The sequence below is a fragment of the Equus quagga genome, chromosome 14 (genome assembly GCF_021613505.1).
Source record: "Equus quagga isolate Etosha38 chromosome 14, UCLA_HA_Equagga_1.0, whole genome shotgun sequence".
NCBI classification, from domain to species: domain Eukaryota; kingdom Metazoa; phylum Chordata; class Mammalia; order Perissodactyla; family Equidae; genus Equus; species Equus quagga.
This window is the reverse complement of record NC_060280.1, coordinates 26,679,670-26,705,048: the sequence shown is the minus strand read 5'-3', so window position 1 is coordinate 26,705,048 and position 25,379 is coordinate 26,679,670. Positions and strand designations below refer to the sequence as shown.

Genomic DNA, 25,379 nt, shown 5'->3' with positions numbered 1-25,379 from the left:
CATGGCACTGCTTGGCAGGCCATGCTATGGTAGGCATCCCACATATAAAGTAGAGGAAGATGGGTACGGATGTTAGCTCAGGGCCAGTCTTCCTCAGCAAAAAGAGGAGGACTGGCAGTAGTTACCTCAGGGCTAATCTTCCTCAAGAAAAAAAAAAGTTTTACATTTGTTGTGACTCTTTTGCAAGTGAAAGAAATACAACTCAGCGTGACTTAAGCAAGAGAGCGACTTATTGACTGAAGTAACAAAAAAGCCTAGAAGTAGATCTACCTTTAGACACAGCAAGATCTGGGGACTTGAATGATGGATGTTATTTGGACCTAATCTCTCTCCTCTTGGCTCTGCTTTTCTTTGTTTTGGTGTGTTCTTAGGTAGGCTCAACCCATGCAGTGGCAAAGATAGATATCAGCTTTGGGTGTGCATTCTATCAGCTAAGCAACCACTATTGAAAGATAATACCTCTTTTCTGATGGTCCTGGCAGTCCTGGGTATGATTTTGGCTTGGCTCATGTACCCAACTTAAAGTAATCTCTGTGGCCAGAATAATGCTGGACTTTGATTGGCCAACAGAGTTACATTCTGCTTTGGAGTCAGAGTCAACTGCCCTGGTACCATGTGGACTGAAACCAGGGAAGAAGATCAGGGTGCATTACTCAGAGAAGGGTTTGGGAGGTGGGGAGATAATTTAGGTCAGCAAAATTCATAGATATCTGCTACATAATTGAGCCATATTAATTTTTTTTTTAAAAAAGGAAGATCCCGGTGCCGGCCCCTGGCCAAGTGGTTAAGTTTGCGCGCTCCGCTTCGATGGCCCAGGGTTTCACTGGTTTGGATCCTGGGCGCAGACATGATACCGCTCATCAGGCCATGTTGAGGTGATGTCCCACATGCCACAGCCAGAAGGACCCACAACTAAAATATGCAACTATGTACTGGGGGGATTTGGGGAGAAAAAGCAGAAAAAAAAAGATTGGCAACAGTTGTTAGCTCAGGTGCCAGTCTTAAGGGGGGGAAAAAAAAGGAAGATTCGTTATTTCTAATATTTAAAACTCAACAAAAGTAGAACTGCTCTGCTTGAAGAAGTAGATCTTGCCAAAGAAACTGGGTGGGAAGTTGGGGCGAGAAGAGGGGTCTGCAGAGCATAATTTGAAAACTGCTTGACAGTTTACCCAATAGATATTTGTTTGAGGTGTGATAGTCCCTGAATCCTTTCTGCCTATCTTTCTGGCTTTTTGTAGAAGAGATTGTATTTTTCTTCCAATCAGGGAGAGTGAAGTAAGTAGCAGAGCCAGTTATTGCCTGGGGTAGACGATGCCAAGGACCTTGCTTCCTGGACACCGAACTGTGCTGCTGCTTCTTTTTTTTCTTTTTTTAGAAACCATGAGCCTTTCAAATTTAAATAGGGACTCATAGAGAACGGGAAGAAGTCACTTTACAGTGCAATGGTTAATGTGAGTGATGAAATATATTTGTATCCTACGCATTTTGCAAGGGCTCAATATGCTGGAGTGTAGAGAGCCGTGTTCTAGATTCTGTAGTGTAGACTGGGTGTGAGTGAAAGCTGCCCTCACACAGCAGCCAGTTTATCAGGCAGCCAACAGCCATTGTTTTTTGAGATAAAATTCACATAACATAAAATTTGCCATTTTAAAGTGTACAGTTGGGCGTCTTTTTAAAAACAAGTTCGTGCAACCATCCCCACTATCTAATTCCAGAACATTTTCATCATCCCACAAAGAAACCCCATTACCCATTAAGCAGTCAGTCACTCCCCATTCTCTACCTCCTGGCAACCACTAATCTACTTTCTGTCTCTGTGGATTTGCCTGTTCTGAACATTTCGTATAAGTGGAATCATGTCTGGCTTCTTTCACTTAGTGTAATGTTAATATATATTTATCTTATTACTTTCTTAGGATACTTTATAGAAGTAGAATTGTCCCACAGACCTAGCAAGTGGTTATTTCTCCTATCCTCATAGGTATAATTGAGATGGACGTAGTCAACTGTTGGCGTAGCACCCACATCACATAAGAGCTATCATTTGGGGAAGGCCAAGTGGAAGCCTTTGAAACTGCTCTCTGCTCCCCTGGCCAAGATAGTGAATCAAAACCAATATCACATTCTGTGAGGGATGGTGGAGATTAGTGTTGCCCTTAAGTATCTTAAGAATGCAGGGATGGTGGTCCCTATCACTTCTACATTTAATTCATTAGTCTACCCACTGCCCCCTACAAAACTGGATGAATTCTGGAGTATGTGGAATTCAGAAGGTTTACCTTACTAGCCCCAAGTGCAGCTGCTGTGATGGATATGGTGTCTTTGCTAGAGCAGGTTAATATGGTATGTGGCCATTGATTTGGTAAATGCATTCTTTTCTATCTCAATCAGAAAAAAGGAGCAAAAACAGTTTGCATTCTTATGGAACAGGTATAAATATACCTTTATAGTTTTGCCCAGGGCTGTGTAAACAATTCCATTCTTTTACTCTTTGTCATAATATAGTCAGAAGAGTCCTGGACCATCTGGCTGTCTCATAGAACATCACTTTGATCTATTATCTTGATAACATCATGCTAATCAGACAGCATGAGCAAGAGGAGGTTAGCACACGGAGGCCTTGGTAAGATACCTGTGCTCTGCAGTGGGTACTGCCACATTCTTTGCCAAAGTGAATGTGTTTGGTTTTAAAATATGTTCTCAAATTGTTTATATGCCTCCCATCAAGAGGTGGAGCCTAATTCCTCACCCTTTGACTACACTGCACCCTAGTAGTTCGATTCTAACAAATAGAATAAAGTGAAAGCGATGATGTATGACTTCAGAGGCTAGGTCGTAAAAGGTACTACAGTTTCTCTGTCTCTCTGATCACTTACGCTGGGGGAAGCCCACCAATACAGTCGTGTGTCACTAAACGACGGGATACCTTCTGAGAAATGCATTGTTAGGTGATTTTTGTCATTATGTGAATATCACAGAGTGTACTTAGAGAAATCTAGATGGCATAGCCTACTATGTACACAGGCTGTATGGTACTAATCTTATGGGACCACCACCATAGATGTGGTCAGTCATTGACCAAACTGTCCTTATGTGACTCATGATTGTATATTTTGAGGTCACTCTAGCAGCCTATGGCAAAGCCCACGTGGAGAAGAGCTGAGGCTTCTTGACAACACCCCACAGTGACTTGCCAGGAGTGTGAGTGAGCCACTTTGGAAGCATATCCTCCAGCCCCCGTCAAGTCTTCAGTGCCTATAGCCTTTTACAAACCCTTATGAGAGACCTGAGCCAGAGCACACAGTTAAGCCACTCTGATCCCTGACCCTCGGACACTGTGTGAGATAATGAATATTTATTGTTTCAAGCAACTTAGTTTTGGGGTAATTTGTTATGCAACAGTAGATACTAATACACAGTCCCACAGCTGTGTATGAGAATTCCAGTTGTTTGACATCCTCTTCAACACCTAGTATCTCCCTGTTTTTTTCATTTTAGCCACTCTGGTGAGTGTATAGTGTTATCGCATTGTGGTTTTAATTTGTGTTTCCTGGGTGAGTAATGAATCAGAGCATCTTTTCATATATATATATATATAGACACATATACACACACACACATATATACACACATATACATCTTTCAAATATGTATATATAATGCTGTCTGGGTTTATTATTTTGTGAAGTGTTCAAGGTTTTTGCCTATTTTTCTACTGGTTACTTGTCATTTTCTTATTGGTTTGTGGAGTTCTTTATGTATTCTGGATACAAGTCTTTTGTCTTATATATGTATTGTGAATATCTTTTCCCAGTTTATTAACTTTTTCCTTCATGTTTAGTCCTTTTTGTGTCCTGTTCAAGAAAGCTTTGGCTACTCCAAAATCATGAAGGTGTTCTCCTAATTTCTCGTTTAAAAACTTTATTGTTTCACCTTTCACGTTAGATTTGCATTCCCCCCGAAACTGAGTTTTTTGTGTATGGTGTGTGGTAGTGAGTTAAGGTACATTTCCTCCCTGTATGGATATCCAGTTGATCTAACACTGTTTATTGAAAAGATCATTCTTTCTCTTCTGTACTTTAGTGTTGCTTTTGTTATAAGTCAGGTACTGTTACATGTGGGTCTGTTTCTGGACTCTATCCCATTCCACTTATCATTTTTATATCCTTGCACCAATATCACACTATCTTAATTATTATTATAATAGGTCTTGATATTTGGTAGTGTAAGTCTATCAGCTTGTTCTTCAGGACTGCCTTGGCTGTTCTTGGTCCTTTGTATTGCTAATGAATTTTAGAATCAGTTTGTCAATTTCTGCAAAGGAAAAAATCTTTTTGGGATTTTGATTGGGTTTGCATTGAAGCTATAGATTAATTTAGGAGAACTGACATATTAACTATATGTAACTTCCAGTTCATGAGCATGGTATGTCTTTCCATTTATTTAGCTCTTTAAAATTATTTTTTCTATAATAATTTGTAGGTTGCCTTGTAGTGGTCTCATATATTTTCCATTAGTTTTTTACCCCCTAGATATTTGATGTGTGTTTGATGTTATAGTAAATGGTACTACTATATTTTAAAGGTTTTATTTTTAGAAAACCATTTCAATGAAATTTTTCAGCACTCCACACTTCCATCTTCAATTTCTTTGCTATAATAGCTTGCTTATGAATGATTCAGAAAAGAATGTCATGTGTACTGCTGTTTCTTTTTTTTTTGAGGAAGATTAGCCCTGAGCTAACATCTGCTGCCAATCCTCCTCTTTTTGCTGAGGAAGCCTGGCCCTGAGCTAACATCCGTGCCCATCTTCCTCTACTTTATACATGGAACGCCTACCACAGCATGGCTTGCCAAGTGGTGCCATGTCTGCACCTGGGATCCAAACCTGTGAACCCCTGGCCGCTGAAGTGGAACATGTGCACTTAACCACTGTGCCACTGGGCCGACCCTTGTAGTGCTGTTTCTTTAATCTTACCCAGAGTCCTTTTAAAATTCCAGTTAAAGCAGCTGCTTTATCAGTGATTATACTTGAGTAGTTTTCCAAAAAACTTTATTTTTTATTTATTATTTTTAAAATAAAGCTTTATTTTAATAAAGAAGTCTTACACTGTAGAGGATATTTCTTCTCTTGTACGTTTTTCCTTTAGTAACTCTTAAAAGGCAATTCCTTTTGTAGTTCAATATTTAACAGAATGTAACAAATACCTTTAACTGGCACATGAAAGAAAACATATATTCTACTGTATAGCAAATCTCCCATGCTCCATAATTTGTAATATTCGTTTTTTTAAATCTTAAGAAATATTTTGTGTATATTATTCAAACAGTGTTTTCTGAGAAATGAATGCAGTTTAAAAAACATTGCTTTTCATGTACTATTTAATCCCATTTTTTAATTGCAGCAAGAAGGAAATAGTGTTTCATCAATGACGTGTGCCTTTTGTTTCTCACTATTAAGCAGGAAACTTATAAAGAGACTTCTTAACTGGATTGAGTATTTCCAGACTTTAAATATCACAGATAATTTATAGAGGTTTACCTTTAGGTTGAATTTTTAGATTTTTTAAAATCTTGATGGCTTTATTTCATCATTATTTAATACAAGGATCAGCAAACTACTCCTGCTTCTATAAATAAGTTTTGTTGGAACACAGCCACATTCATCTGCATATTATCTATGGCTACTTTTACACTATAATGGCAGATATTTTGTTGTAATAGAGAATGAATGGTCTGTGAGCCTAAAATATTTATTATTTGGCTCTTTACAGAAAATGTTTGCTGACCCCTGATTTAATATATCAAGGCACAGTATACACTAAGGATGCGATTCATTGTTAGTAATAAATGTAAATCCATATTTTAAATAGTCTTTTGATAATTTTTAATTTTTTTGGCCAACTTATTGTTTGGACTAATTAGATTCTTTTTACCCTGTTATGTAGCTGATAGAGAGCCCATACTACGAATAGAAGCATCAGCTCTGTCACTTTCTTATTTATTTTTGTTAGTAATTTTTTTGTGTTTGTGTGAGGAAGATTGGTCCTGAGCTAATATCTTTTGCCAATCTTCCTCTTTTTGCTTGAGGAAGATGGTCCCTGAGCTAACATCTGTACCAATCTTCCTCTACTTTGTATATGAGACACTGCCACAGCATGGCTTGATGAGTGGCGTGTAGGTCCGTGTCCAGGATCTGAACCTGTGAACCCCAGGCTGTTGAAGCAGACTGTGTGAACTTAACCACTATGCCACCCGGCGGCCCTGTAATTTTAATGTTATCTTCAGTCCATGGAGGTTGTTTTTTATTTTTGTTTACTTATTTGCAAGAATCCTTTAAAGTTGTTTATGTATGTGGTGAGGGTTGGTGTAGCTGGGAAAAAAATAGAAAGCATAATTCATAAGTTTTAATCAGACATGTATTAACTTCAGTACGTCATAGTATTCAGAAAGCAAATGAGTGACTGCAGGCACCCGTGTTCTCCCTCCAACCCTGTGGAGCTCCCTGTCCTGTTCTCAGGGTACCTCGAATATGGTAAATAACATGGAAACGTCTGACATATGGACTCAGAGAGGGCATCATTGTTAGTCTGTGCAGTTAACCTTGGTAAAGCATAATTCCTATATTTTAAGATTAAAAACAAGTATAAAATAAGAGTTTTAATTTTTTTAATGTACTTTCATTGGAAAGTCTTTGGAGATGACTATCGTAATATATATTGTTTGTGTAAATTCTTTCTGAGTCTAGGCATAATTCCTGAAGATAAATAAAAGTTTGTAGCATAATAAGAGTTGAGCTCTAAGTCCAGCAAAGACAACCTTGTGTGGATAGAACTTTCAGCTGCTGCAGTTAGAGAATCTGGAAGCCAAGCAAAGCCTCACTTAGATGCTTCATCTGTTCTTGTCCTGTGTGGACAGGCGTCTCTCTTCCAACAAGATTTTGTATCTGCAGCTAATTAGATCAAGAATTTAACCTTAGAATGGAGGATATAGGCCTGTGTCTTCCTGCCAGTCCCTACGCCACCAGAGACACTGCAGTGAGCAAGACCACCACCTAACAGGCCTCATTACATGCAGATTTACTTTGGGGAGTTGACAGAAGTTTAAGTATGGAGTCACACTACCTGGGTTCAAACTCTGGGCTACTCGTTTTATTAGCTGTGTATTCTTAGGCAAGTTTACCTTAACCTCTCTGTGTCTCACTTTCCTCTTATGTTAAATGGGGAGAATGGTACCCAATTTATAAGGTTGTTATGAAAAGTTAGCTAATCCGTGTAAAGTGCTTAGAATAGTATCTGGCACATATGAAGTGCTCAGTGAATGAGAGTATTTCAGTTTTTGACGGTTCAGATTTTATCAGTACACTGAGAATATTTATCTCTTCAAGCAGACTCTCTTAACCAGGTTCACAAGGCTGATGTATAAAACTAGAATGCCAATTTTTAAGTTTACCTCAAGAAATAGAACTGTCACATATACTAGAATGCCTGTGTTGGTATGACCAGTGCATTTTCTACCTTTGGGGTGACACCATAGAACACCAAGTCCTAATCATAAAGATTATGGTGAACATAGAATCTGAATTAGGAGCATTACTTAGATGAATCCAGTGTTTTGAGTATAATGCCAAAGTGGCTAAAATGAATATTTATTACTCTTTCCTGTGTTTAAGAATTTCTTCCCTTAAAATGCGAGACATTCACTTTCACCCTCTTTTGCAGCTTGCTGTGGGTTCTTTTGGTCTGGTCCACTTACCATGGACTTTGACTCTGAAGAGCTGCTGATGTAGAGCAGCAGACTGCAGTGGTGGTGGTGTATGTAGCAAGATGGAGTTGGTGGGGCAGCAGTGGTAGTGGTATTATTGGTAGTGGCTAGGGATAGTGGAGCTTGGCAGTGGAAGCAGAGGTGTCCTGACCAGACTAGTTCTGCTGCCTGATTTTAGGCGTTGTTCTTGGCATCCATCCTTGGCTTTCCACTTCTCCAGGTGAGTCTGAGCTTCTCTTTTAATAAGTTCTTTTTTTGCTTAGACTAGCCAGAATCAGTTTCGTTTGTTGAACTTGCAAACTACGTTGTCTTGCAACTAAGAATGTTGGCTGTCACAGCAGCTCCAATGCCTGATGCATTCATTTCCAGTAGAGATGGAAAGGTCATGGGAAAACAACTGGGATGTTTGAACTTCGTTGGCTGCCTCTGTCTTTCAGGGTGTTAGGATCACTGTATTCCCAGGGCCTAGAATTGTGCTTGGCATATATCAGGTGCTCAGTAAACCCTTGTGGAATGAATGAATGATGGATTTGTTCTGCCAATGAACCCAATTGTGTGTCTGCCAGTATGTGTGTCTGTGACTCTGCTTTTTCTCAGCTTCTGTGGCTGACCAACCTCCCTGATGAGGGACACGTTTTATTTTTTAGATATGTTAATACAGATGTAATCCTGTAAACAGTTCAATTTTACAGGCTTGGGAACTATTCTGTCTTTTAAACTCATTTGGCTTATCTGTGCTCTGTGGATTTTTTAGTTTAGCCCTGGTGTGTGTGATTGTATGTGACTGTGTGTGTGTGTGTGTGTGTGTGTGTGTGTGTGTAGAGGGGCACCACACTTAGCTCCAAAGTGCTGACAAGAACTTGAATCCCTTCCTGGTATCACAGGTTTCCTGGCATTCTGGAAGCCATCACATCTTGAGTCTTCCTCATGAGGCTTGTTGGTGAAATAAAGAAAAGAACATATACCCACAGCCAGGTCCATACACACACAACACACACACACACACATACACACTCACACACACACAAAGAACTGCATTTAAATCTCAGATTGGCCACCTAATAACTTTATGACTCTTCGTGAGTTTCCTGCACATGTCCTGCTTTGCTTTTTCTCTGATGGGGGCACTGAGACTGGGAAAGACTGGAAATAGAGGATTTTTTTTCCTCTTTTCCTTTCTTTTTTATTTTAAAGCAGTCAGATCTCTGCTCCAGGTCTGCCCTTTAAGGAACTCTATGGGAACTGACAGCACCCACATTCTGATCCTCTGAGGTCATTTGCTTATCTTTACTGAACCCCTTCCTGGGTGCTGTAAGATGATGGCCCTCTGAGGCTGGGATTTTGAGAGATTATGATGGTTTGTTCCCAGTTCATTATGTTTCTTGCCTTTCTTCCCGGTAGAGTGGTTGAGGCTGGTGACAGAGGGTAGTATACCTGAGGTCCCCCTCAATCTCTAGAACATAGTGTTTTAGACTTTGGGTTCTTATAAGTCAGGGCTGGGCTTTTGGATGAAGATCTGTGGGCAAGCTCATCAAGACTTAGGGATCATCTGACCTACCCTTCTTGAGTATCAGATGTAGAAACAAGTCTAGAGAGCAGTGTTTTGTCCAAGGTGACACTGTCAGTCAGGGGTAGAGTGAGTATCTGAAGATATTTCCAAGGGCAAACTGAAATCCCTACAAAGGCTAAGCCCCATCTGAGGCCTACTGTAATATAAAGCTAGCAGGGTTGGGGAGGCTGAGGGGTTTATTCTGCAGTTTCCTTCCCTGAGTCTTGTGAAGAGCCACTATCATTATTTAGAGTGGACCCCAGTCTGCAATCTGTGGTCTGAAACACACCCCAGTCCTAAATTGTCTGTCTTGGGCCATAGGTTACCAAGTTTACAGACAACAATCCTGTGTTTCTATAGACACGTGATCAGGCTATTAATAGAGCTGAAGTTCTGGGAGAGCCTCAGCTCTTGCCCCACCTCCCCACTCCCTGCAGCCTGCCTACTGGTAATTTCCTCAGTCCTCAGACAGATAGACAGAGAATGGAAACAGGGCAATCTGCCCATTCCCTTTTAGAAGGCAATGCAGGCCCAAGTCTATATGAGTAGTCTGTAGCCTCATGGGTCTCTGTGCTGAATCAGGTCAGGCGAAAGTGCTTAGCATTTAGGAGGAAATAATACCCCTGTGCCCCGGGTGTGATTTTCTTTTTTAAATAAAGCTGTGTTGGACCCTCACTATATGAAAGGCACTGTCTGAGGCCCTTTGCATGTGTTATCTCAGTCTTTCCTACAACATTGTGAGATAAGTAGTCTTTTTACTTCACGGAGGAGATGACTAAAACTCAGAAAGATTGACTAAGTAACCTACCATCACACAGTTAACAAGACTTGAATCCAGGCCTTCTGATCTTGTTATTCTCAAATGACAGGTTTCGTGTTTGCAATTTCCTTTCATAAAATTGGGCTAGGATAATTTGGACAGACTGTCCTTGGGGGCACATGCGTTATTAAGTGATCCCATGTAGCTCAGAGAAATGGGGGTGAACCTGAAGGGAGAGGAGGAAGGCCTGTCAGTCTGTGGGCAAAAAGAGAACTCAGTGGATGGCTATAGCAGGATGGTACCTACCATAGGCTCATGTGACCTTAGTGACCCCAGGTCAGACACTGGCTGCTCTGTAGGCTGATAAACCATATTCCTTAGCATGGCATTCAAGGCACTCAGAGGTGGGGTAGAGGCTTCACAATCCCTACTTTATGTCTCCTTACTTCCTATCATACAAACTGTTCTTTTTTTTTTTTTTTTGAGGAAGATTAGCCCTGAGGTAACTACTGCCAGTCCTCCTCTTTTTTTGCTGAGGAAGCCTGGCCCTGAGCTAACATCTGTGCCCATCTTCCTCTACTTTCTATGTGGGATGCCTACCACAGCATGGCTTGCCAAGCGGTACCATGTCCGCACCCGGGATTCGAACTGGCGAACCCCGGGCTGCTGAGAAGGGGAACGTGCGAACTTAACCGCTGCGCCACCAGGCCAGCCCCTGTTCTTTGTTCTATTGCTCATCAAATCTGCTGTCATCTTCCATGCATGGGCATTTGTAGGCTCTATTATGATTTTAGTCAAAAAGTAACTATTGACAGCTTAAAGCTGAGCAGACAGTTTTGAATTCCCAGTTACCCCAGAGTCTTTTTGGACTGGAGCTGCCTCATTCATTCATTTCTTCATTCCTGTATTCAATTATTCTAACATATTGGGCATTCTCTCTGTTCCAAGTACTGTACTAAGCCCCAGGAATTAGTATAATAAACAAGATAGCTTGGTTCCTGCTCTCCTGGAGCTCACATTGTAGCAGGGAAGGCAAAAATGAAACAGATAATCACAATGATGTCTGATAAATGTCATGAAGTGGAAATAAGGGGTGTGACCAGAGGGTACATGTTGCAGGGGAGCCTAATATTGTTTAGGGTGTCAGGGAAGATACATTACCTGAGGAGACGACATTTAAGTTGAGACCTGAGAAAAATTAGCTAAGTAAATGGGCTTAAGAAAGGTAATTTTAGAGGGCTGGCCTGGTGGCGTAGTGGTTAAGTTCATGTGCTCTGCTTCCGTGGCCTGGGATTCACAGGTTTGGATCCTGGGCGCGGGCCTAGACATCGCTCATTAAGCCATGCTGTGGCAGCATCCCACATACAAATAGAGGAAGATTGGCACAGATGTTAGCTCAGGGACAATCTTCCTCCGCCCCCCCCCCAAAAAAAAACCGAGAGAGAGAGGTAATTTTAGGTAGCAGGTAGATTATATTGAAAGACCTAGAGGCCGGGTAATAGGGATAAAGCCATGTCCATGTTGGCTCATTTATTAAACAACTATTTCAGCTGATAGATTATATTATGCACTGTGCTAGGGTCTGGGGACATAAAAAACAATCAGACATGGTCCCTACCTGTCCCAGAGAAACTCAGTCAGGTTACCCTTGGTAACCAGGGTGCTAAGGTCACCCTAGATCTTGGACTCAGTCTCCTGGGTCCCATGTGACAGTACTTAACACGTTTAGAGAAACTGCCTGCCCTTGAGTGTTTGGCCCACCTGTCAAGCAGAGAGGACATGGACATCAGCTGGAAACCTGCAGCGTTTACTCTCATCCCTGGTTTCACACTCTCCAGATCCTTGGTTAATGGGGCTCATTTACAGACTTGAGGTTGATGGAGGTCCAGAAATTGGCTTTTACCCTAGTGGGAACATAGAACAGACTTTCTGGCTGGGATGAAGTTGCCTTGGTTTTCAGAGCTCTGTGTCCCTGGTGTCTTGTATTTGTTATTGGATTGGTTGCGTGGTCTCAGACTCATGCATGGTCTTGAATACACCTACATTGATATTTTAGCTCTGTTTTGCTGAGTTCTGGCACTGCTTATAGACAGAAGTCTTAGTGGCTGACTGGCCTGGACTGTGTACTGCATAACTCCAGAGTGCTTTGTTTACATAGACTGTGTTGTGAATGGGGCCATCCCTCCCTAATTGTGCAACAGTACATCATTGTGGCTCTGGTTAAAGGGAAGGGAAGTTATTTAAACACTGACTGTGTGCCTCAGGCTAGGTGGTTTATATTCTTTACTTCATTTCATAATCCCAATAATGCTCTGAGGTAAATACTATTATTGTTCTCATTCGCAGATGAGAAGACTGGAAGGTTCAGTGAAGCTAGTAAGTGAGGTCTTGGAGTTAGAGCTCAGGTCTAACTGCAGTCCATGCTTCTCTTCCACCCCATGTGTGTCATCTTGTTTCCTTGGCTTCCTTGGCCTTGTCTACCTTCATTTATCTGCCTGGCCTCCCTGTGTCGGTAACCTAAGGATTCTCAGCATGGCTGAGTCTCAGGAATGTCTCCTGCTTAGGAGATACTCTAGAGTCATTTTTTTTTTCTATCTAAAATTTATTTTTGTCTTTAGCATGAGGCAGCAATATAACTGTAGCTAAAGTAATTTTTAAAGGGTAAGTCAGCTCTGAATTTGTTGGACTGCCTTTCTTCAGCTCCTACAGCATTCTCAGTAGGATAGAAGCTGGGGATGGCTCACTAGAAATGAGTTTCAGTTAAAAAGGCATTGGATCTGGGCTTGGGCGATGGGATGAGATTCCTTCAGCTTTTCTAAGTTCCATGGCTGCCAGGGTTGGTTGGATCTTTATAAATTAGTACTTAATGTCCCTTTTCCAGGGACCTGTGATTCTCATTTCTCTCTTTTAGTAGAGGACCTGCCTCTGGGATTCTGGAGCTACTTGCTTTAGAGTGGGGAGAGGTTTTTCTTCCCAGAGTTTCCAGGAGTGTTTGTGGTGTGGCAGAGGGATGTGTGTAAGGTAGAGTCTGGGGAAAGGTGAGAGGAAGTGGGATGTATACTGGCTGCCTCACTTGCTTTTCAGCACTCTCTTCTCTTGGAGGCTTTGCAGTCCCATTTGAGAAGTAGGGTCCAAAACAACACAAGGCTGCCGTACTCACCTATCTTGTGTTCCAGCTCCACAAGACTACTTGTAGTTCCTGAAGCATGACAGGCTCTTTCATGTCGCCAGTCTTTGTACCTTCTGTTCCCTCTGTCAGGAATGCCCTTCCCATCTTCTCTACCCGATGTGTACCTGCTCATCCTTCAAGACCTGGTTTAGATGTCACCTGGTCAGCCACACTGCCTTTGGTCTCTTCTCTCGTGGACGCAGGCACACCCACTTTTGTTCCTTCACAGCACTTTGTACAGGGGTCTGTTGTACCATGATTATTCACTTAACTGTCTGCCGCCTTCTCCACATCTTGAGCCTCTTAAGAGCAAGACACTGAGTCAGTTTCATCTCTCTTTTTAGGCACAGGGTCTGAGGGACACTAGAGCATCAATAATTGTTGAATTGAACTACACTAATGTGTGAACTAGAAGTAGATAGTTGTGTACAACTATCTTGTGTACCTCTATAAACTAAAACAGGATTTTAACTCCATAAGTCACTGTGTCTGTGTCTTCTAGGCCCCATAGCCCTTCAACCATGCACTGCAGTAGCTGACTTCCGGAGAGAACAGTGTCATACTCCACAGATGTTATCTTTGCCTGCCTTACCTTACCTTGCCCTTCACCTCACAGTGCTCTTGTCAGTCCCGTAGCCTGACCCAGGAAGGAAATGCCAGAACCATTCTTGGCATCCTGAATCCTTGATTCGCTGGTTTGACCCTGTGGGGCTGTGCAAGGTGAGAAAATGGAAATGAACCGGTTCCCTGTAATAGCAGCTGAATGGGATCTCCTCCAGATTATGACTGCTAGCACTGTTGCTGCAGCAGTGTAGCAATGAGGCACTTCCCTTATTGCATTTGTATCTAAGATAATCAATTCTTCTTTTAAATTAGCTCCCGTAGCTCACCCTGAGGTTTCTCACAGCACTGAGAGCCTGAAAAAAGTCCTGTTACACTTGTTTTTCTACCATTGTCAGGCCACAGACTATGAGATTGTTTATTCTTATCCTTTCATTTTATAGAGGAGGAAACTGAGGTCCATAGTGGGCATGGGACTAGCTCAAGGTCATGTGACTAGTGTCAGCTGAGGCTAGACGCTGATCTTCCAACTCCCTGCAGAGTGCTCTCTTCACTATATCTTGCTGCCTCTGATATCAGTTTCCTCTTTCTATTTGTAATTCCTGTAGATTGTGAACTTGGTGAGGGTGGGGCAGCCAGGAAACTTGATATCTTTTCCGTTGTTACTGCCTAGCTCCTGCACAGGCTGGGCACAGGAGACATTCAGGGAAGACTTGGTGAAGGACTGAATAGAAACCTAAGAGGGCCCAGGAGGACCTCATGGTCTAAGCCAGAAGATGACTAAAGCAAGCAGATCCCTCCCAGTTTCACTGGAATATCTTTGGTTTTGATGATGAGTCCTGTGGTTTGGCTTTCCCAGTGTTAAACACAACTGTGGCTGGAGCATGGAAGAGATGTGGTTTGTAACAGTGGTCTTTTCTCTGGTGAAAGCCAGGACCCTACTGAAGCTTCTGGGCTAGCTGAGGACCCCTTTGGATCTTCAGACTCTTCCCCTGCTACCCAGCAGCAATCACAGGACACAGAGATTGCATGTAGCATTGCAAACTCCAGTATAGACAGATAACATACAGATAGATAACATTTGTTGAGTGCTTATTATGATTTCTCGAACTATTTTAGGTATCTTATAACTCTTTTAATCCTCACAATCCTCCATGAGTGGTTATAATAATTTTTTTTTTTTTTTACTTTTTAAATTGACTTTGTTGAAATATAATTTACGTATAGTAGAATGCACTCATTTTAAGTTTTCAGTTTCAGGTTTGACAAATATATGCACCTGTGTATCCTCTCCCCTGCAGTCAAGGTATAGAACATTTCTATCAATAGGTACTGTTATTATCCTCATTCTACAGAGGGGAAAACTGAGGTACAGAGGAGTTAAGTGATTTGTCCAAGGTCTCATGGCTAGTAAGTGATAGAACCAGGATTTGAACTCAGGCTATCTGACTCCAGAGCCCATATTCTTAACTACTGTGCTATGTTGCCTTCCATCTCTTCATTTGTGGTCCAACCATTGCCCCTTTTGCCCTAGTGGACAAGTGCATTAAGGAGTAGGATGACATAGACTTAAAGTCTAAGCACTAAAGGCATCTTGGAGAGCAAGAGACCCAGAAGCAGGCAGTGGGGAGGGATGAAACAGGCATCTCAGTGCCCATAGAATCCCAGGATCAAAGCAGGCAGAGTTACTTGCTTTTTGCCCAGCCTTTGCCTCTCCAGGCCTGCGAAGAATAGAGTGGATAGGGAGCCTCCTAAGAAGGTATAATTTAGTGTCTGAAAAAGAGACTGGCTTCTAGGCTCACATAACTGAGGTATAGAAATATAGAAGATGAGAAGACACAATAGTCTCGTATTCTCAGAGACTATCTGTGGTAGGCTGCAGCTGGTCTGGGCTAGGCACTATAAGGGCAGCAGGGACAGGCCAGAGCACACGTAAAGGAGGCAAGATGGAGAGGGGTCTTGAGATCTAGACATTGGAGAGGGACCTTGAGATCTAGTCATTGAAGAGGGGTTGAGGAGCCAGGTTTGGAAGCCCTGAAGAGAAAATGTAATCATTGTCTTCATATCTTTGAAAGGCTGTTCTTTAGAAGAGAAAATCAACTTGTTTTTCTGTGTGGCTTCAGAAGGCGTAATTAGAGCTCTAAGGGTGGGACAGTTCAGCGTACTTTGAAAAAATTAAAGTATAATGGTTATGACATACTCCATCAGTTTTTCATCAGTTTGGAGTACAAATAAGGTCAGATCTCTTTTCAATATTAAAATTAATTTCATTGAATAAGTACGAAATTATCTGAAAATTTAGTATGTCTCTCTTGGTGCCTTTCCTCTTCCCTCTTTCTCTTTCTGAAGTATTCAAGAACTCTAAGGGCTTATTTAGTCCAAAGGGGTCAGGCTTAGTGCCAAATAGAGAACTAGAAAATCTTATTGGTCTGTTAGTGGGCCCCATTTTTTAGCTTCTGTTAATGATACACAGTGAGGCTTTTAAAAATGTGTCCCTCACGTTATGCTGTTTCCTTATTTATTGCAGCCATGAGGCCATGGTTTTGCGTAAGTTACAGAGGTTCTTTGAGGGAGGATGATAGCGCTGCTTCCGTGTCACACTTGGCCTAGGCTCCACTATGCTTGAGCTCTCAAAGTGAATGCTCTTAAGCTCATATATATATAAGCTCATCCATTGGAAATGGAAACCCCTACAATCTCCAATTGGCTGGGTCTAGAAGTGTTTCTAGATTTAGCCACCTTCTAGTTCCAGAACCATCCTTCTTCCATGATCATTTTGATTTTAGTATTGAGCTTGGAATATCCATTTAGACTTTCTCTTTCCTCAGTGTGAGCGTTTGCTGTAGGCTCTTAGTGTCCCTTCCTACCTTTAACTTGACTTAGGATCTCAGTCTATCAGATAAATTCTTTTTTTTTTTTCTGTTTTTTCTCCCCAAATCCCTCCAGTACCTAGTTGTATATTTTTTTCAGTTGTGGGTCCTTCTAGTTGTGGCATGTGGGATGTCGCCTCAGCATGGCTTGACAAGTGGTGCCATGCCTGCGCCTAGGATCCGGACCGGTGAAACCCTGGGCTGCCGCAGTGGAGTGTGTGAACTTAACCACTCGGCCACTGGCTGGCCCCATATCAGATAAATTCTAATAGCAGTGAACCTCAAGAGAAAGGGGGTCAAAGTTTCAGTCTCTGATCCTGGAAGGGCTTTGGACCCTGTGCACTTTGTATTCATTTTCCCCGGCTTTGCATACCAAGGGACATTGGGAACAGTCTCTGCCAACTCATAAAAGATCAAGTTGTATCCTCTTCCTCAAGGGTAATGTGTGCCTGCTTTATATTTATATTGTTAAAAGGGAGCCCCTCAAAAACAAGTGTCTTTCCCAAGATTACTTGATGTTTCTAAGACAGAGAGGGACTGACAACTTTAAAATTGCAGTTTCTCTAACTAAAGTAGCTTGAATTGTTGTTTAATCTGGTCCCCTGATAAACAAGGAAGATTTTTCGAACTACTAGAACTCCCTGTCATTGCAGTGGGCCACCCAGAGATATGAGTGCTTTGACATTACAACTGTTAAACAGAGATTAGCTGCTTGGGCCACTGTGAGGAAATGCTGAATTTCTTAATCAGACCACCATCTAGCATGAGTAAGGTTACCATTAGAAGATGTGAGAAGGGACAACTGGACTATGTAGTCTGTACCTAGATCTTGAAACTCTTTCCTCCATGGAGGGACTCTTACTGAATATCTGCACTACCACCATACTAGCTTCAGCAGGATTCTGCTCTCCTTTTATATTTGGGTCCAAGTTGGGCACAGGAACTTTTCTGTATGGCCGTGTAACTGAGCCCTACATAGAATGTATAGATGAGAATTTTCTAAAGACTAAGGGAAAACAAAAGGAAAATAAAGTTATTGAAAGTAGATAATCTGGCTTATAAAATATTGCTTGATCTCTGGAGCTCTCAGAGGATATACACATAGGCAGTGCCATCATGATTATCTGGTGGTGGACTGGAAGAAGGATGAGAGATGGGTGCAGGTGAAGATTAGTTGGCCCCTTAAAGCCCCTCCAACTCTCAGAGTTTATGAATCTTCTAGGCCTTTCCAATCTGAAAATTCTAGAACTGGCTTTGTGTTGTGATTCCTAGAAATCTTACAGGCCCAACACAGAGTCAGGAAAACAGGTGCCTATGACTCAGTTGAGCTTACCAGTGATCTCATTTCCACATTTCTCCCAACCACTGCTCTCCCCTTAGGCCAGAGAAATACAGGTATAAGATACAGCCTCTTATATTATATATGCTTTACCACAATTTAAAAAATACAGCCTTATACTTTGCCCATGATGCTGATCTGTCTTTTTCTCATTTACCCTCTCAACACCTTGTGATATGGACAAGAAATTGCTTATTAAGCTCTTTTTAGAGGTGAAGAAATTGAGGTCCAGAGAAGTTAAGTAATTTACCTGTCTGGATTACGCACTAGATTGACTGGTATCCTTAGTACTCTCAATAAATATTTGTTGAATAAATCAATGAGCCAGAACTGGAGCCCAGATTCTCTGTTTCCTTGTCCAGTGTTTTGCTACCATATTCTTCTGAGCCCTCTGGGGGCTTTCTGTGAGCAACTTTAGGATTGGCTGGTTTTTGCTGACCTTCCCTTTGGGATTCCCTCATTCTTCAGCTAAAGCTGTGTGCACTTTTTGGAGGGCATCGTCCCAATTGTGTTCCCTACAGAGTGGGAAGGAAAAAAACACTCCACCCACTGTAATTCTTTTTTGGTTACTTGTTTTCTGGGATTTTCATATCATTGCTGACAAGAGTGACTCATAGACTTCACTATGTGATTTTCTTTGTTAAGAGAACTTTTTTCTTTAGCTCTAGAAGAAATTAATTAATAGTTATGTATGGTTAGGGCACAGGTGTTTAGCAGCTTTACCCATAACACAACAGTTGTCTCTTGTAGCTGAGCCAGACCTATTACTTTGGTTTGGTAAAACTCTGCAGCCACTGTGTGCCTAACTATGTGTTAGGTGCTGTAGGGGTAGCCCTTAGGGTAAGAGGCTCCAAGTCCAGTTGGAGAGATAAGGCACATACATAAACAGGAAAATAGTTTGAGACAGTTTTTAATAAAATGCAAAATCAAATAGTATACATGTAGGTATTTAAATGTGGAGAATAGGTCATAAGGAGCTTAGAAGGTTGTAGTGGAAAGAGTGTGTGCTTTGGGCAATGTCTGTGGGCTGCTGGCAAGTTAACTCTCTAAACTACTTTTTCCTTACCTGTAAAATGGGCATAGTAATAGCAGCTTCACACGGTTGTGAGGATTAAATGAGGTAACATGTCTACCGCACCAGCATAGTGACTAATGCATGGTAGGCATTAAACCAGTGGTAATTCCCTCCCTCTCCTTTTCCAGGAGCCTTCCTGGAGGAGCTAAGCCTGAAAGGTTGACTAGGATTTGGGAGAGGGTAAGCAGGGAAGGAGGTTGATGGGAAGAGGGGGGATGGGAAGGGGCAGGTTGCATGACTTTGTCAGTCTCATGGGATTGGAGGGTACATGGAAGAAGCAGTGAGAAGTAAAGCTAAAGAGACAGAAGTTTGGAGTTTATTTTGAAAAGATGTTATTATGGGAAGCATTTTTAAGCCCTGTATATAGGTGTGCATGTATGTATATAAAAGCCCTTCTTGTACTCTGCAGTGTAGTGCAGTGCTAAGGGCTTGGACTCTAGAGCCAGACTGCCTGTCTCTAAATGCCATCACTTAGTTTACTTCTCTGTGCCCTAGTTTCTTGATATGAAAAATGGAAATGATAATAATGATACCTTGTAGGGTTGTCGTGATGATGAATAGGATAACAAGTAGAAAGTGCTTAGTGCTGGATACATAGTGCTACATAAATGTTAGCTGCTATTATTATTATTATTATTTTAATGAAACAAAACTTTTATAAAACAGTGTATGCCCTTACTGAACTCTGACAATTAAAAAAAAAAGTTGATCTATTAACTGAGGGATTGACATCTGCACTTTGAAGACCTTTGCTATAGGTAATGAAAAGTCATGAAGGTGATGAGCAAGATGAGGCCTGCATAGAGTAGTGGTAAACATGATCTGGTCCAGAGGTCAGAATGAATTAGAGTGGAGAAATGGCAGTGGGCTCTTGAGATAGGTGTGTCCATGTTAAATCATCTAGTATAATACATTTGTTGCATTTAGAGGTAATTCCTGGTAGGCTTAGGCAGTAAAAGTGTAGGTCTTGGGCAGGCTTATCAAAGAACTTGAGTTCCAGTTAGGGAAATTCAGCAATACCACAGCAAACAGCGCTGCCACAGAAAAAGCATTGCTATATATTTTTTGAATGGATAAATGTTGTTCATATAAAATAGGGTTGTCACTGAGGACTGTAGGAGGTTGGAAGCTCCCCTCAAAGGAGGCAATATGTGGATTGGGCTTGATGGTAGGATAGGATGTGATCACTGAGGGGACTGTGTGGAGGCAAGAACGGGTATATTGTATGATCAAGTTAGTAGCCAAGCTTCAACCCAGTCTCTCTATTCTAGTGAGTTCTGCAGAGTAACGCTCCTTTAAATGGCCGTATAATATCTAGACTACATAAGTAGTCCCCATTTCCTGGGAAGAGTGATCTGTGGTGCTCGGGTGGCACATTGCTGGCTTCTTGGCAGATTTCCAAGTATCACAAGGACCAGGGTGAGCTGGCATTTTGTGGGGTTGGGGTGGGGAATGGGAAGGGTGCCATAGGCAGCTTCTCTCTTCCATTTGGGTAGTGCTCCAGGGAAGGGCCCAAGGACCTGCTTCCCTACCCTTCTTTCTGGTTGCTGCTGTGCTGTGTGCCTAGGCTGGGCCTAGCTGGAACTGGGTTTGGTGATGGGTGAGTAGGGTGGCAGGGACTACTGGATTTTGGGCTTCCACTGACTGGACTGTAGTTTGTTTTGAGCTGTTTGCTTTGCTCTGTTTGTGCAGCCTTGAAGTACTTTTGTCTTCATCTTTGGCCAGCTCCAGGTTAAACCACTAAAGGCTGCGTTTGAACTGGACCATTTCTCATTTTGGTTGGCTTTAAGTTTTAAGTCATAAGACTGTTAATGGTGGTATCCACTAGCAGGCTCTTTGTGAGATAAGGTGGCTCTTGCTGCTGTGGGAGCCAGTTTGCAAGGCAGGAAGCAGAAGTGTGTGAGAGGAAGATAGAGAAGTCTCTTGTAGAGTCTCCAGCTTATGCTCAGAGCTTTGAGTGCAGGGTAGAGCTGGGTTCATTGCAGAGTATGATGGACTTTACCTGGTGCAGACACCCCAGAGGAATAATATCATTTTTGAAGCAACCAGGGCTGTAGCGTGTTTCTTTTATCTCAAGGCAACTCTTCTGCTAGGAACCCAGGACTCTTTAGTCTGCCCTTAGGGACCTCTCCAGCGCTGTCTATGCAGGCTTAGCATTCTAGCATCCAGATGTTCCATATTCCCTCAGGCCAAGCCAATGGCATCTTCTCTGGGAAGCTTTTTCCTGACCCTTAAGGGGCAATTAGTCATTTTGCTTCCACAGAACTTGGTATATCCCTTGATTGTATCTCCTTCCTTGTATCCTGATCACCTGTTTTCTCCAGTAGACAGTAAGGGTTTTTTCCCCCTGGTAAAACTCTTGTGCTTTGATAAAAAAGAGATTGTTTACTGCTAAACATAACTTTTTCCAAAAGAGCCACAGGCCAATTCAGGATTCTAAAAAAAAAAAGAGAAAATCTTCTGGAATAGATGGAAAAATATACCAAAGAACATATACACCTTTCCTTTCATTCCTCCTTTCCATGTATCTCCCACAGTCATGTTACTAAGACTTGAAGAAAACAAATTATCGCTTATATATATAAGGTTCACATAAGTGATAGAAGCAAATAGATTATCAAAAAATAGCTTCACCTATAACAATGAAGTGCAAGCTAAAAGGTAAGCTTTTTGGAAGCAGAGGTGTTTTTTTTTCAAATTGTGTGGCAATAGCACCTAACGTAAGTTGTGTACAGAATAAACATCAGTAATGAAGAATGAGTGAACAAATAAATAAATGAATGAGTTAATGGTGGATCTTCAGTACTTTTCCTTCTTATTAGGACCTCAAGGCCCCCAGCTGAGTTGATTTGGTGGGTGGATCTTAGGCTGGGGCCAAATTCCATGTCTTCCGTGCAGACTTAAGAGCATATGAGATGTTTTCCCCTCCTAGGGTTCCCCCGCCCCCTGCCTTTCCATTTTAAGCATTCCTCCCTATTCTTTAATTGCCATTTGAAGATCTGTGTGTGGAGGATGAGCTGGTAGAGGGGAATGTTTCCCTGAGGACATGATGTCTAATGGCAGCCAAGGCTTTGTGATTGATTGAATCACTGACTTTGAGGCACCAATGGACGGAGCATGGGTATATGTCAGCAGAGTTTGAGAACTCTGTGTGTGTAGGGTGATGGAATAGAGGGGGGAGTGGGGATGGGAGTGGTTGTAAGATGAAAAAAGAATAGTTAGAGAAATCTAGAGTTTTTAACTCTTCCTTAATACTACATTTTGGATTTTCCTTTTTGTGATCTAGAGTTAGAGTGGTCTAGTAGAAAGAGCAGAACTCAAGAGACTTGACTTTCTTCTGCTATCGACTCACTGGGCCACCTCGGACAAACCTTTGCTGCTCTATTGGTCTTGTTTTCCTCACTTGTCAAGTGGGATCACAAATTTCTACCTTGCCTGACTGCCTTGACGGTAGTAAGGATTGGTGAGATGTCAGATGAGAAAGCTATGCAAAACAGAGGTGATGATGCCTTGATCAGAGCAGGAGAAGAGTGTAGTGACTCTGGTCATCATCCCATCTTTTCTCACCAGGGTCTTCCTGTCTCTGGAGGAATTAACTATTGTAGCCCAGTTCTTGATACTCAGGTTCCTCTGACCTTTCTGTTCTTTCCAGCCTCTAGATAGTCATTCTTGATTATATAATGTAGGTGACCCTGTAAGGCCAGCAAGGCCCTCCATTGCCTCTGACTTTCCTCCATCAGAACACTCACCAGGCTGTCTTGCCATTGTCTGTTTGGAGGTTGCCAATAAGAGACTAGACTCCAGAGTCAAACTGTCTGGGTTTGAATCCTTACTTTTACAACTTACTGACTGTGTGCTCTTGAAGAAGTTACTTAATCTCTCTGTGCCTAGTTTCCTATCCGTAAAATGAGGAGAATAATAGTAAGTGCCTCACTGAGTTACTGTGAGAATTAAATGAGGCAGTATATGTGCAGAGGTTAGAACAGTGCCTGGCATATAGTAAGCATTCAATGTTATGTATTATTATAATATTATTATTACTTCACTCTCTCTTCCCTGATTGGAACTCCTCTAGGCCAGGGACCATGTCTGTTTCCTCATTGTATCCCTAGCCCGTAGCACAGGGTTTGAACAGCAGGCATTTGCTAGGAATTTCTTGAATGAGACTTTAAGTTTGAATACTGGATCTGCCATATACAGTACTAATTTTGTGACTGTGACCAAGAGACTTGTCTTCTCTAAGCCCTAGTTTCCATATCTGCTAATTGGGAATCATAATCCTTGTCTTGAAGGGCTGATGTGAGAATTGAATATATGTGAAATGCCAGGCATTGTGTAAATGTAGTTCTGTTCCATACTGGGCAGCTGTGTAGCAGGTGGGGCCCAGTAATCTGCTAATCACTGTAGTACCCCCATAGTGGCCTGCTGAGCCCAGAGTTGCTTCTGACGTGATGCTGTCTGGATATTTGGGCCTAGAACAGAAGAAGCTGTACCTTGGGATGTCCCTTAGCATTTCTGACCTTTTCTAGCTGTCTTTCCTGCTTGTTCTTCCTTGGATTATAAGTTCCTAGAATAGACAGAATATTTTTGTGCCTCTTAGTTTTCCAAAGTGTCTTAAGCAGCCAGGGCACTTTGGTTTTGGCTCCTTAAGCTTGCTCTGTTTGGTCCTTGTCATTCTTTGTTAACTCTTAGTATATCCTGCTTATTTTTGGTTTCCTGACCTGTTGTACTTTTTCCAAGGCCAAAACAGCACCCACATCATCTGAGGTAAATCACTTTGTCTGGTTCAGTCTAACCAGTGGCCTGTGAGGTAGAAGACCTGAGTTCCAGTGCTGCCTCTGCTGTGTGACCTTGGGCAAGGCTCTTTCCCTCTCTAGGTCTCAGTCTTCTCATCATTAAAATGAAGGATTTGGAACAAGTAAGTGGTTTCTAAGGGTCCTTAAATTCTTAGCATGAGTTTGGACAAGTCATTTTTCTTTTTTGGGGGGAGGGGTCTTAGCTTCCTCATTTGTAAAACTAGGTAGATTGGCCTGAATGATTTATAAAGTCATTTCTAGGCCTGAATATTTTCTTCTTTTTTTTTTTTCTGCCTCGTATTGCTGTCTGGAGCAATGCGGTGACAGTTAACAGCTGTGGACAGGAAACCCTTGAACACTTCTAACTTGGCAAAGGTTGCTGCTCCCTCTGAGCCTCATCCCAGCCCATTTCCTGTGTTTACAGCGTTTGGGTTTTTCACTTAGTGACAGGCCTGACAGGTTGTACTTCAGTTTTCTCTCCATGGCCTGGTGCAGGGTAGACCAAAAATTTGGGAGTTGGGAGACAGAGTTTCAGTCTCGATGCAGTTATATGATTGTAGGCAAGTGACCTCCTCTCTCAGGGGTCAATGTCCTCATCTGTAAAACCAGAGAGTTTAACTAGTGAGTCTTTCTGGCTCTGATATTATGAGATATGAATATTTGCCTCCTTTTATTCTCCCTGAAGGGACCTCTGTTTAGCGTATTTCTTCCACATACTCCACCCTGGAAGGGACCAGGGGAGCTCCCTTTGCATTTCCTATATGGGACAAAATAAAAGGAAGAGAAACAGCTATCTCAGGCCCAGATTGGCAGCAGAGAGGAGTTGAGGTGGGGAGCTGGGGTGACCAAATTGCCCAACAGATCAGCTGTATAGTTGGTTAACCAGGCGGACACCAGTGTGCATTTGTTCTTATCAAGACTCTGGAGACAAACGGCATTCCAGTTCCAGCCCTGCTTTCACAGTTTGTGTGACTTGAACAAGTCATTTAGTGATTCAGTTTCCTCGTCTTATATTGGGGGTAATAAAAGTACCAACTTCATGAAGCTGTAAAAGAGAGGACATATGTAGAAGTGCTAACATAGTTGTTGACATGTTCCTTCTCCCTTTCTCCCTTAGACAGTTACAGCGTTCTTAATTCCGTTCTCGTGGAGATAGCAGGAGCATGCACGAGTCCCACTGCAGAGGAGCAAACAGGCCCCCTGGGGATGAAATTAAATTATGGTGAGAAGAAACCTTATGAGGTAGTGCCTGGACCAGACTGGGCTCAGTGCTCTGACCTCAGAGGGGAGACTCATACGGCCTGGAGTCTTAAAGAAGCTTTCCTGGTGGAATTAGGGCTCTCCCTGGGCCTTGAAGGGCCAGCAAGTCTTAAATATGAGGAGCTGGAGGGAGAGTAATTCTAGGTGCCCGTCTACCCTTCGTCAAGCTTTGGTGCTTTGTATAGGTCAGTTTCACATACATCTCCTTCCTGTCTCTTCATCTAGGCAGTTATTATC

General features: G+C 42.2%; 1 protein-coding gene across 4 annotated transcripts in view; it reads left to right on the top strand.

Annotated features, from left to right (window-relative positions):
* STIM1 (stromal interaction molecule 1) overlaps positions 1-25,379 on the top strand; it is a 172,518-nt gene that overhangs the window by 47,899 nt on the left and 99,240 nt on the right. Inside the window, exon 1 of one of the 4 annotated variants that reach the window (XM_046685359.1) lies at positions 25,025-25,104. The exons of the other annotated variants lie outside the window; for them this stretch is intronic. Coding sequence (XP_046541315.1) covers positions 25,089-25,104 — 16 coding nt within the window. The 5' untranslated portion in view covers positions 25,025-25,088. Of the gene's footprint in view, positions 1-25,024; positions 25,105-25,379 lie in introns of those variants that run through there. 4 annotated transcript variants of the gene reach the window in all.